Here is a 13,455-nt window from a genome sequence, read left to right on the forward strand (position 1 = left end):
ACACAGGGGAAAAGATGCTGCAGGAGCAAGCCTCATGTTTCAGTTTTTCCCACCGCTCTCTCCTATCCCCAGACTTCTGTGTCATGCTTTTTCTCAGAGTGTGGCATAACTCCAAGAGGGCAGGACTGATTTAAACCTATTAACTCAAACTGAGCTTTAGAAATTTAAATTAATAAATATTGAAAGTAAAACCATCAAGCATAGTAAGGACAGTTTAAAGAAGCTGCTAGTCAACTGAACAAATCTGCAAGGTTTTACACTGTTAGAGATCCAAATTAAAGATCCATACAACTTACACTACCTACATTACTCTGTACATACTGATGGACACTTGCATCCCTCAGAGCCCAGGTATCACAGTGGCTGCAGCTGCCCAGAGTGCTGGCTGGGGTACTCATATTGGAACCAGAATCTGCTGTGTTGCCTCCAGCAAACCGTCTTCATAAGTTAACGGGAAGGTAGTGTAGCAGTACAACTCAAGAGGAAGTCCAAGCTCAACATACTTTGAAAAAATGTGTCATTTTATTTGTACACTTCCGAAGTTGAATGTGGAAATTTAAGAGTACAGTCCTGCAAATTTACTCATTGCTAGAAGAACTGCCAGGGACACGAGAAGGTATTTATTGATTGATCATCAAGTCAGAGGGGAATAAACAAACAAACAAACAAAACCCCACCCTCCAAAATTTAAAAAGTTATGGGACTTTTTTTTTGCCCCAAGTACAAATTTTATAAATACAAAACAAATTCACAAATTACTTTGAATGCTAAATAAATATCTACTTAATAAACTCAGACCGAATACCTCCAGCCAGCACTGGTACAGTACTTGAAAAGATACGCAGTTGTACTCATTAGTGTTGAGAAGATATGCTCAAACAAGTTTTAACAACACACACAGTTTCTTCAACTGTGCTACAGCAGAAGATTTTCTCTGAGTTGATAAAGCCCTCAATACCACAGCTCCTACAAAATCTAGAGGATGAAACAAGGTTATTTTGTGCAGGAAAAAACAAAGTACTTCTGGAAGATATCTGGACACATGAATGTATTAAAAATGTACAAAACCTCTGTAAACCAGTACTGTATCCAGTACATCTATCAAAATTATTAGACACTGAATAAAACTGTAGCAAAGGTAATCTTTCCTACATTCTCCTGAGTGCTTAATATTATATTGAGAATATAGTGCAGGCCACACTTCAAGGTGGTTAAACAGTTGTTATTGCTTTAAACAGACATGACGACTGTGTAATTTAGCAATCCATTTTAATGAATGTAATAAATTCCCTCAAGAAATCCTTTGGAAGGCAGAGGTTAGATTCGTGACTTCTTTGCCGCGGGAGTGGTGTGGTCCACGTTACCAGATGTGATCGGAAGTCCAAGCTTTTGAGCCTGAATGTGAAAGAAAGCTTGAAGTCTAGTTCCAGCTTTCGCTTCACTTGTGTTACGAGGGTTGTATTCAAAGCAGTTTGAAAACATCAACTCAATATCTTCAATGAATTCAGCTGCCAAATAAAATAAGTTAATTTAGCATGTTTCACGTAATCAGACAGCAGTCTGATAAACCAGTATGACATCAATAAATATAACAAATTAGTACAGTGAGCCTATACAGAGCTGCAACGCAAAATTGTCTTTACATGTATCAAGTTTCCATCACTGTATTGGTGCTGTTCTGTGTAAACCCTCTTAAGTTTCTCTAATTATCAATGCAGGAAATACAAATCAGATAGGAACAACAGTACCTTTTCTAACTATTCCATCAGTGTCACTCATTGATTATTGAAGGCTTGAGAAACTGCCAGAAGTTTCATAGCTGCCCATTTCTCATCTATCCATCGTGTATGTTAGTTGTAAAGGAACCAAGTTCAACAGATTTTATATTTTAAAAAATATCAGCAACTGCTCTTTTAAAAAACCCAAAACATACCACAAAACCCCAAAGCAAACACAATTTCAGCTTTCTAATCAACTGACACAGTTCTATTTTAGGACAAGTATTTAAAGTGAGAGAACATGGTACAATGTACCTCTTTCAATAAATAATACTTACATGCTAACTTATATTCACATTTATTCACTTTTTCACGGATTATATTTAAGGCAATAGGTTTTTTGATGATATCATAGTAGTCTGGTACCTAAAAAAAAAAAAAAAAAAAATTCCAGACAAAAAGATTCATGAACAAATGGAAACTAAATTCTGCCTATGTAAAACATAAGCAAATCATGCATCAGCAAAAAGCATTTATGTTCTGCTTTTATATAAACAGAGGAGTCCTACACATCTACCTTCATTCCCTGAACTGCATATTAGTTTTCAGGCACTGCCTTTTTTTTTTTTTTTTTTGTATCATTCAAGCAGCAGATTACAACAAACATTAGCCAACAATTTAATGAATAGATCTACTCCTAAATGCCCTGTGAACAACTGTAAGAAAATTTTATGAGCAGATAAGCATTACGCCAATCCAGCTATTCTCATCTGTCAAGTACAAAAATTATTTCCAATACTGTAGATATTTTATTTGTCCTGTAATATATTACAATGTTAAAAGCTCTTTAATCATGAGTAATAACTATTTTGACTCCACCACTACTCATTCAGACCTGAGATTCCATTTACTGTTGAAGAGCAGCAATCAGGAGACTGTACGCAAGTACCAGAGAGAAACCACCTCTCCAGAACAACGTCCATGGAATCAAGAGTCAGAGGAGGAAAAGGCCTGCCTAACCTTTAAGTGTACTGATCATTTGGTTCCAATTTTGAATTCCAGTAAGCACCAAGTCTAGGGGTGACTGTCTCATAAAATGGGGTGGGGGAAGTGAAAGAAAAAAGTATCAAATCCAAACATTATTTCCCCCCCTCCAAGGAAAACTATCCACATGCACTATCATGCATGTTTTAAAACCAAGTTTTTTGTTTTGGCCTGTAATTCTACTCTAGATCAAGTGCAACCTGCAAACTGGAAGAGCAACAGAATTAAATTGACATATTTTTCATTCCTTCCCCTTAGGAGTGCTGTTTATGTAATTATTAAAAAGAAAAGTAATTTTCTCTTTCTGGCTTGCTGTGCACTGATCATTCAATGTATCCTTTACATTGTCAAAAAGGCACCTAAAGGTTTAAGCCAAAATATCTATTATCATGATGAAGAAAACTTGGGTTCGGTATCCTTCCAACTACACAGAGATTATCCCTTAGTGACTGATTCAGGCAAACCAGAATGCATTGAATTCTAGCAGTTTCGTTTCAGCATCAAAATTAAGTTGAATTCTACGTACTTCCTTACATTCACCAAATTACTGCCCTTCCCAACATAATTGCAATACTTTAGTAGGCAGTCACTAATCTCCATTCTCTTCAAAATTCTCCTCCTCCATGCTTTGTTCGTTCACGTTTGTACATCATTCTCTTTGTCCAGATAGGTTAATCGTTCTAACTATTTGTAACTCTGAATTCAGAGTTTCAGGTCTTCACTGAACAGCTATCACTGCTAATTTTAGCAGAGCTCTTAAGCACCAAACTCTAGAACCCCAAGAATGTCTGTGCAGAGTTGCCCCTGAAGGCTTAGAAAGGACAGGCACTTTGGCAGAGTCAAATAGTTCCAGCAGTGCCTTACAACAGACAAGCCAGTGCAGCCTGCAGAAAGCAGATTTGGGAAATTTTATTGTGGTAAAAATCTCTGGAGCAGCACTTTACTTCGGGTACCCACGTTACCATCCAGTATTTTGAAATTTAAACAAGAGGGAAATTAAGAATGAAGCTACAGAATCATCTTTTTATTGCATTATAGTTAATAAGATCAGCATGAAGTTGTTTCTATCTTATTATTTATCACAGGTCTGTTCCCAGAATGTATTTGCATAAATTAAAGATTAATCCAACTAGTTAATAACCACAAGCTTACCTTTAGCAGTCCTGTGCTCTACTTACTTGTTTGGGTTTTTTCAAACCAAAGCATTTAACATTTTAAGATGCCCAATGAAAAGCATATTTAAAATTCTGCCAAATGACCACATCAATTGTAAAAGTTGTTTCTGGCACCAAATATCTGAGCTGAAATGCAAGAGTTGTCCTGAATCCCATTGCTTGGCTCTATCCCCCTGCCTGGATCATGCTGTAAATTGCCCAGGTTTACCAGCAGCAAGCAGGACACTCAGCCATTACTGTTCCCTCTACAGCTCTTTCACTTACCTGGATTTTGGAAACCAGTTTCATGAAAGGCCAGCTGTCATCATGTCGCACCAGTTCCACTATGAGTTGTTCAAAAGCTGAGAGCTCATGGACTCCACCTTGACGTCCTGAACTTCTCCTGTTCAATACTGGAGGAGATGATTCTGGAAAAAAAAAACAAAAACCAATACTCCATCAGATAAAAATTAAAAGCCTGACAAATAAAATAAAAAGTTGAAACACCATGATTTTGGGGTACTAAAACTGTCATTTAAAAGCATAAGGCTTGTAGTTTGGCCGAAAGTATTAACCATACTCCAGTCTTGTAATTTACTACTAAAATGTGTCTCTTGTCATACGAAATGCTAAAGACTCAGGACTTAGCTGTGTGCCTCCTCCATTGCATTAATTTTGGACATGATTTTTTTTTTCCCACTGATTCCAATCTTAAAACAATTTGTTATACACTTGAAGAAAAGCCTTATTAGAGAAAAAACAGAATAAGCTGCCTGCTCCTAACTTTTACTTTCACAAAACCTCTATTCAGAGTGGTTTTATCTGCTTTCAAGAATAGGCAGCAGGGTGGTTAAAGAAAAAGCTCAGAAATTCTGAATAGTGGCAGACAGAAACAGTGTAGAATACAAGGCTGCCACACTGGAGTGCAAACTCTTACACTCTTTGGTCTCACACTGGGTCCTTTTTGTTTTTAAAAGGTTATTGTATCTTTCCAAGTATTTCCTTACCATCAAAGTATTACCTTAACAAGCAAGGACACTGTTAGCCCTATATCAGACAGACAACATTTTTCTTCTGGTAGCAGTTTCTTGTTGTGTGTGTATATTCCCAATTTCACTACCTTGCCTCCATCTGTGTTCTTCACTGTTTAATTCTTTAATAAAATAAAATCATAAAAACTACAAGTAAACATTTGCATTTGCATGAGTTAAGGCAAATTTTCAACTTTCAAAATTCCTATCCACTTATTATAGAGCATACTGTGTGCAAAAATAAAATTTCAAATATGGATACAATAAATGGATGAAAATTTTAAGGTTCACTTCTGTCACTGCAAAAGAAAGAAACTGTCTCACTGGAAGTGGCAAAACTGCCTTCAACCACTACTTTTAGTCTCCATGCTCTACCACACAAATATTTTAGCAAGGAACAGAATGTGGATTTTGCTGTGATAAACACATTTCTCTAACCTGTAGATTGTCGTTTTCTGCCTCTTCTCTTGGGTTCAGCAACAGGAAGAGAAAGCTTTGAAGCAGAAACTGGCAATTTCCTAAGCCGTTCACTGTGGTCTGCGGTATCAACAATTCTAAATCCAAGAGAGTTGGAAGGGCTGTTTTCCAGTGTGTTATCAGCTCTCTTTCTTCCTCTTCGTCTTCTTCGAGGACCCAGTAACTCCACAAAAACATCTGCTTGTAATGAACTTTGGCTCTGACGAGTGGTCCGGCTATTAAGTCTTAAGGTAGGCTTTGTCACTGCTGAAGAGGCTGATTTTATGTTTCTTAAACCCCTTCTGGTAATTTTTGACGAAGATTCAACGTGCTGGCTCCGAGAAGCGTATCTTGCCTGACGCTGGCTGTTCTGACTTGAGAATGGATTGTTGAGTTTGGCTGCTCTCATTTTTAATGGCAACTTGACCTGAGATCTTCCTTGCTTTGATGGGCTAAAAAGTGAACAGTTATGTTTATTTATTCCAAAATTCCATTTGTCTCTTTTCCCTCAGTTTTTTAATTCAGTATTTAAAAAAACCCAGCCTTTCAAGGTCAAACTAATAAAGCAGCTGGCTTGTAACCTGATGTAACCAGTCACCCATAATTACTGTAATCTTAAATACTGCTCTGGGGTCTCTTCAGTAAGTATTATGTGAAGTACATACTTTAAAGAAATGCTCAGAATTCTGGTCATCTTTGCAGCTTATGCAACAGGCATACATTAAGTGGAGCACCAGCTATCAATATCTTTAAATCACTTGTTTCTCACAGCAAGTATTAACTACTATGATTTCTGAATGTTATTATCAGCCACAAAAATAAAATGCAGTTGTAAAATGCTACATATAAGAGTTATGCTCTGGTCAGGGTTTGTAACTAATACTCAAGATTCCCCTTCCTTTATGGGTGAAAGACAAGATCCCAGAGATAAATTTATTTCCCAAGGACATACACATTCTCTCCAGCTATTGAATCTCAACTGTCAGAGCTGCAAATAACTTTGCTTTAGCCAATTCAAAAGACTGTACCAAAAAGAGAAGAAAAATAGTGAGAGATCAGAAAGGTTTCCTTCCATTTTTATGTTGCTGACATGTGTATCAAATCAAATTTTTACTATAGTTATCACTTTGTATTATTCAGTTGTTTGTGCAGTGTTTTTTGGTTGGTTGTTTTTCAAGGAGGTTTTCTTGGGCTGTTTGTTTGTTTGGGTTTTGTTTGTTTTGAGAGTGTTATGGTTTTGGGGGAGTCTTTTCAGGGGGTATGGGTGGTTTGATTTGTTTGTTGACCTTTTTTAAACAGCTACTGCATTAGTCCTCAAGCCTTCCCAATGTCACATGGCCTCCGATGGATTGTTTTCTCTAATATTCTAATACTTACTGTATGCACCTAGTCCTCCAATATTCAAAACTGGACAAAAATAACTTCAGGTTTTCTCCAGAAAACCTTTACTTTTGAAACTCTCTCCACTTCACATTGAAAGAATAGCTGTACAGAACTGCAGCTCTGGTGGCCTTCTCTCATCCATACATCCAAAGCTGGAATTTTTATCCTGAAAAGTGAGCCCAAGTCCAGGGGTCCTAGCTTTTGTCAGTATTAAATCTTTTGGTAAGAGCCAAATTTGTAACAAGCTGCCATTTTTCTAAAAATAAACACGTTTTTCAAACTAGAGTTTCAAGATGCGTGCTTATGTGAACAATTACTCCACATAACGATCAAGGTGATATTTGAACTTACCTCATCTCTTCCTCCTCTTGAGATTCATCCTCCTCATCTTGCTCTTCTTCATAATGCTCCTCCTCACTTTGCCCCATCTCATCATAGTTTGCCTCTTCTTCCCCTTCTAATTGCTCAGCAGTCTCTTCATCACTTTCCACAGAAGGTCTCTGTCTGGAGGAGAGGCGTCTAGAGCGCTGCTTTGGTCGGCACTCTGGGCAAAACCAATCTCCTTCAGGAATGACCTAGAAACAGAAGGGGAAATAAAGAGAAAAAGCATTAGCAATGTGCAGTTATATTTTAAGAACGCTTCAAGCTCTGTGTGAAAAGGAAGCACTCCTTTCTCCTGAGATACCTTCAGCTTGGGCCTGATGCAGTAAGTATGATATCCTCGGTCGCAGCCATCACACAGCACCATGCTTTCTGCATCACCTTTCTTCCGACACACTTTGCAGCGAGCATTGAGGATGGACTTGGACCAGATGACACTGCGATCCAATGTAGACAGATGAAGGAAGACTTGGGACAAGCTGGTAGAAGAAAGAAGTGACTCCCTCCAGCGATCCAGAACTGTTTTATAGGACCGTCCACCATCACTGGCATCTTCCAATGAAGAAGGGGATTTAAAAAAATAAGAAAGATGACAAACCTCCACAGAATTATCAAACTTATTCTTCAAAGATCCAGATTATTTGAGAATATGAGGTAATACTCTGACTGTCAGACAGCAAGGAGCAAACTGGGATAATAATTCAACCTTTGTCTTATCTCTTCAATACTCGAATATTTTCTCCGTAGTTTCCAAGATGCTGGAGCTTTAAGATTTTACTCTGCAATATCTATTCAACTTAGAACTTGCACATACATGGGTCATTAATAAGACAGCAAACTCAGATATTAACCTGTAAACCAAATTTTATTCAATTTACAAAGTACAAAACATTACTTAAGATTATGAGAAAGTGAACTCATGTCCATATTACCTTTCTTTGTATTTACATTTGGAAATCCCAAAATGTTCAAAGAAAGCACCTGAAACTTCACTGGCAAAGAACAGCTTGCAGAGCACTTTTCACCTACACCTGCTTCAGTAGAGTCTGCCAGAGAGCCTTTCAACCCTCTGCCCATGCCTCACTGCCTTCATTCCTGCCCTGCACTCTGCCTTCCACAAGCACCTGCATCTCTGTGTGGCTAGCCAGGTTGGGTGACTGAACTAGATAAAATATACCTGTTTCTTTAATGCCTTTTAAGCCATGAGGGGACCTGTTGTCCACATCAAGCGTCAAATCAAAAAACATGAGTTCCTAATTAAGTTAAAAATAAACAGGGGAGGGAACATCGTTGCCAAATTACATTGTATCTTCAAATAGTTTTGGTTTGCAATCCAGGCCATGGAAGCAGCAGCCACACAAACGCACACACTGAATAGCGAGGGGGACAGTACTGAATGGCAATGGGCAGCTGGGAACTAGAGAAGCAAACAGGCTGTTTGAGAACCCGAGAGAAAATGGAAGGTATTAATGACACCCTGCACTGCTTCTGCTGAGCAGAAAGCAAACTGCTTTATTGATGCCGAAAGTTATTTCTTGCATTTTAAAGTAAGAGGGTTTGAGGACAGGAAGAGACAACACAACAGTACTTTTGATTATGGAAATACCTGAAGACTTCCCATCTAAAAGTGATAGTCCTGCTACTACTGCATGATTTCAGTTGATTAATGATGCACTCCAGTATATAATGCCACCCTGCCTGCTGCACTACTGACAGTGGGCACACGAATAGCCTGTGATGCACCTGTCTGCCAAATGATTTATTCTCAGGAACAGGAAGAGAAAATATCTAATAACAAATAAAATGAAAGAACAAAAATGAGATTAATTGCTCTCCTGACAAGGTCCTTCTGCCTTCTCATCAACTGACTGCCAGGATTCATCTAATCTTGCATACATTTGCATTAGCAGCAAACAGCGCATGAGAAGTGATGGGAGAAGGCAGAGGATAAAACAGGCAACATAGCTTAATAAATAAAATGCAACCACTCCTAAACTGTAAACCTGTATTTCCTAACATTTCCTAGACTTAGTCCTTAAGGTTCCTGTGTAAATTTCACTCTTCTGAAGACAGTGGACAAGGTCATAATACATTGCAACTGGGAATTTGCAGTGCAAGTAGAGATGAAAATTACTGACCACAACCTGCTTCAGCACATCCTGCTGCTAAATAAACAAGCCAAACAACACCCACTGTTTCAGATCCCAATTTGTAAAATAAGAATAACACTTCTTCCTTCAATCCATCATCTTTCTCATTTATATTGTTAACTTGGAGGGAGAAATGGCCTCTTCCTTTGTGTCTGAGCAGCTCTACACTGCACAGTGGGGTACCCTTCTGTCAGCTAAGTGCTCCAAGCCTTCCTACAATGCAAATGAAGTCATTTGACACATCTATGCAATCATCTATCAATAGCTAATTGAGTTCAGGGAAGGGTTTTCCATTTTAGAGTTTCCAGAAAAGATATGCAGTTGTATACAATGCTGTAAAGTTTCAGAAAAAAATGGGGACATTAAAAGAAAGGGGGGAAACCCCCCAGGATTGTGTAAACAGGCAGATTTTGGTCCCAAAGTGACAAAAAATTACAGTTCTTTATTTCTGGTTGCAGAAACCTTTTTCTTAGTTTTAAATATTTGAGCTGTATTTGTTTCATGTTTAAACCTTTGGCTTCAATACCTTCAATGTAAAGAACTGGGTAAAAATTAATTAAGTAAAAAACAATAAAAAAGAAAACGGGATAAAATATTCAATGCTTTCTAATTCCTAGCAATACAAGTAACATTTAAAATTTACCATCTCTCTGACTAGTCTTGTCTTTCACTCTCTTCCTCCTTTTATACCCCCAGTGGTGCCTTTCATCATCTTCTGCATTACCTAACATTAAATTCATAGAGTTATTTCAAATACCCTTTTGAAGCATGGCAGATTATTTTTTAATTAATTTTTATATTCCATACTTGTGTAGTCTAAAAACATGTCTTGAACAGTGGTTCTCAATATGTGCACACAGTAGAGTACTGTGCATGGTAGAATTGCACATCCCAGTGTTTACTTCGACTCCCACTACAAACAAAATGCTTGAACTAAAACCTCTGAATCCTACCCTGCCTTACCTTTCTGTCCATCTCTGGTGCAAATGGCCACAGGAGCAGATGCTAACCACAGGCTTCTCTCTCAGCAAAATATTTGTCTGGTCTGTGCTACAAGCCTCCTTACAGCTCAAAAAATGTAGCCAGGTTATGGGCACAGTTCTCAAGGACCAAGAGAATTAGTTCATCTGTCCACCTGAAACAATGTATTTTGGATATTTTTGTGCAGGAGTGTTCTCAAGTATTAAAATTATTAAATTAACCTCCCAGGAAGGAAGAGCCATGGTCAAATTCATCTGCTCCAATTACAAGGCACCTTCTTTGACTGTCTTCTCTGAAGAGTAAACAAAAAATTCTTTATCATAAAAAGCCCATTTCCACCTTTCCTGCCTCTACTCATGAAACTCTGCAGGGAAGTAATGAAAGCATAAGAGCAAAGCATGTTTATATACTAATCATATCCCAGGATGCTGCTGGAAGATGTCTTATGCTATTATGAGGACAATTAAAAATAGGAAAGGAAACAGCTTTGGGAGTACAGAAAACAAAGACAAAATCTAAAAAGGAAGGAATGGAATAAAGACAAGCAAAAAGGAGTAAAAACTTTGTTTGTTTTTTATTTTTTTTGTCATGCAAGAAGTTCGTGGCACAAGTTACAAAGCAGGCAAATGGTTCCCTCCATCAGTCTCAAAGGTGCTCCCATGAATTAGAATCCAACCTTTTGCATGGAAATCTGAAGGATGCTTAAATGACTGAAGTCCTGAACTAGTGGAGAAGGCAGACTTTTTTGTGGATGCCTCACTGAATGCCAGGGCAACCAAATCACTTCATCATTTTATACCTCAACTTTCACACCTCTGTAAAAGGAATAATGAGACCTATTACTGCACTGCAAAATATTTTGAAATGTAGGGAAAAGTAAATTTATATCAAAAAAGAAACAAAATTCATAACAAAAGCTGCTTGTATTTCTTCCTTCACCAACATTTTTTTTCTGAGAAGCAGCACTTCAGACTTTCCTTCAAACAACTATTTAAGAAAGAAAAAGGTTTTTTTATATTTTAACTCTGAAATTGTTGCAGGAAAACAATGTACAGCAACTGCACCCTCTCCTTTCCATGAGTCCCCTGTAACATTACCTTGGGCTGCACTGAAGGAAGAAAATCCAAATTTTCATAGTAATATTTAATGAAAGGATTTCAAAAGACAGTTCATAATTAAGAAATGCAACACCATTTAAATCATGCTGCATTTAATCACCAGACAACAGAAGATTAGTGGGCATCTAGTAGCTCTGTGAGGCTGAAGGGGCCATTTCTGGGGTTTCCAGATCTCCTTTCACATCGCTATCTTCTCTGTCAGTCTTTTCTTGCTCTTCCACTTGAACATTTGGTATGCACCTCAACTCTAAACCTATCTGAATCACCAGCAAGGCTCTTGGCAGCCTGATAGAGCCTCAAACAAAAACGGAGCCGAGAGGAGCAGCTGGTCCTTTTACTGCTGTGTTGGGTCCCTTTGTCTGCTCTGCACCCTGGAGGCCACCAGCATAAACCTGCCAGTGACTGCAGGGAATTTCAGTGTGCGGGATTTAGGACTAGCAGTCATAAATGAAAACTAAAAATTTTCAAGTATGGCTCCGTTCCCTAATAGGAACGAACTGAGTAAAGGGCGGGATAGAGAGGACAAAGAAACTTTGCAGTGAAAGCAAGAACTGAAATAATGACAGAAGACAGAGAATTTTCAGTCTGGTTTAAAGCAGAAGTGCAGGGGCACTTTTTACTGCAAGTGCTCCCCTATACTGCAAACAAAACAGAACTCCTAGCATTTGCTTGACTTCCAGTATTTTTACTTCAATGGTAACTCAATCAGCCAAAAAAGTTGGGATTATCAGATTTAATGTGAGAAACACATATGCAAGGCATTTTATCTGGGGGGGGGGGGGTCCCTTATATAACTGGGACAACTATTTTAAAAACACCCCTCCTGTTAGAAAAAAAGAAAAGAATAAGTGCAGAGACAGTGGTCTATGTAAGAACAGTCAAACAAAACCAGAAACTCCACAAACTAAACCCCAGTGATTACAAACGTAGAGCTAATTCTATCATAATACTGTTTGTCAGACTCCAGAGGGGTTGGGGGGAAAAAAACACACCACAGCTTTGAGCACAGAGCAGTCCTGAAAAACAAGTGTCTACTTTTCATTAAAAGGTTTAGTAGCACTACAAACACCTCCTTGTCAAGCTAAGTAGAGAACTTTTCCATGTCTGCTATACATATGCAATCTTGCTTTCATTCAGATTCACCTTCTGCTAAAAGCTGCCCATTACGCAACTGAAAACATGAGACATTTGGCACCAAAAAGCAAGAGGGAATCTGACACTGTCGTTTAATGGTTAGGGCAGTAAGCCAGAGCAGAGGACACCTGGAATCCTTCCCGCCCCTCAGCAATGTAGGTTATTCTATACATTACTGTTATCTTAGTGCAGTAGCATTTTTCACAGCAGAAGAGATGCACAGGCACATTACAGTAAACAAGTATCAGAGATTTAAAAGATCCAAAACACATATATTTACTTTCCTTATATACTCCCTTTGTCATTCAGTATAAAACACCTAAGAGAACAGGATTTCAAAGTTAAAAAAAAACAACAAAACAGTCCACCATTATTCGAAAGGTAAGGCAAAAACATGAACCAAGATTATGGCAGAGTTGAAACAGCTAAAAACTTTCTCTCCAATACTTCTGGAGCATTTTTCTTCTTTTAGTCTTTTTCCTCTAACTCAGGATGCACAATCAATGGCCACAGCCAGCTAATAACCGCATTCTTCCCCTTAGGGGATTAGTAAACTTTCAACTGTCAGCAAGGGACTGTCAGCAAAGTACTCTCAGACCCCGTATGGAAATGCAGGCATATAATGCACAATGTATTTACAGTTTGTATATGAAAAGTAGGACAAATGCTAGAGGTACTTTCAATTAACTCTCGCACAGGTTGCAATCTAATCATACAGCAGGAAATAAGCTGTATCATGCCTGGCTTGGAAGGTGCAGACATATTTGAGTTGACTGAACACTCGGCCAAGTAAAGCTTTCAAACAGCTGCGGTTTCAACTACGCCTATGCTCTCCCATTTCAACTCAATCATTTGCGGCACTTCCCTCTTCTAGAGGTCATCACACTGATATCAAAAGCCTGTGG

At 38.3% G+C, this 13,455-nt stretch overlaps 1 protein-coding gene across 3 annotated transcripts in view; it reads right to left on the reverse strand.

Moving 5' to 3' along the window:
- Window positions 1-500: 500 nt before the first annotated feature.
- The window catches only part of BAZ1A (bromodomain adjacent to zinc finger domain 1A), a 64,363-nt gene continuing 51,408 nt past the window's right edge, over window positions 501-13,455 (reverse strand). For 2 of the 3 annotated variants that reach the window (XM_062494817.1, XM_062494816.1), the window contains 6 exons: window positions 7,472-7,719; window positions 7,138-7,361; window positions 5,386-5,855; window positions 4,202-4,344; window positions 2,057-2,144; window positions 501-1,508 (listed from right to left, as the gene is read on the reverse strand). In XM_062494817.1, coding sequence (XP_062350801.1) covers window positions 1,318-1,508; window positions 2,057-2,144; window positions 4,202-4,344; window positions 5,386-5,855; window positions 7,138-7,361; window positions 7,472-7,719 — 1,364 coding nt within the window. In that variant the 3' untranslated portion in view covers window positions 501-1,317. Of the gene's footprint in view, window positions 1,509-2,056; window positions 2,145-4,201; window positions 4,345-4,937; window positions 5,070-5,385; window positions 5,856-7,137; window positions 7,362-7,471; window positions 7,720-13,455 lie in introns of those variants that run through there. The other variant, XM_062494818.1, reaches the window with a different exon arrangement.

Source organism: Cinclus cinclus, chromosome 6, assembly GCF_963662255.1.
Source record: "Cinclus cinclus chromosome 6, bCinCin1.1, whole genome shotgun sequence".
NCBI classification, from domain to species: Eukaryota; Metazoa; Chordata; class Aves; order Passeriformes; family Cinclidae; genus Cinclus; species Cinclus cinclus.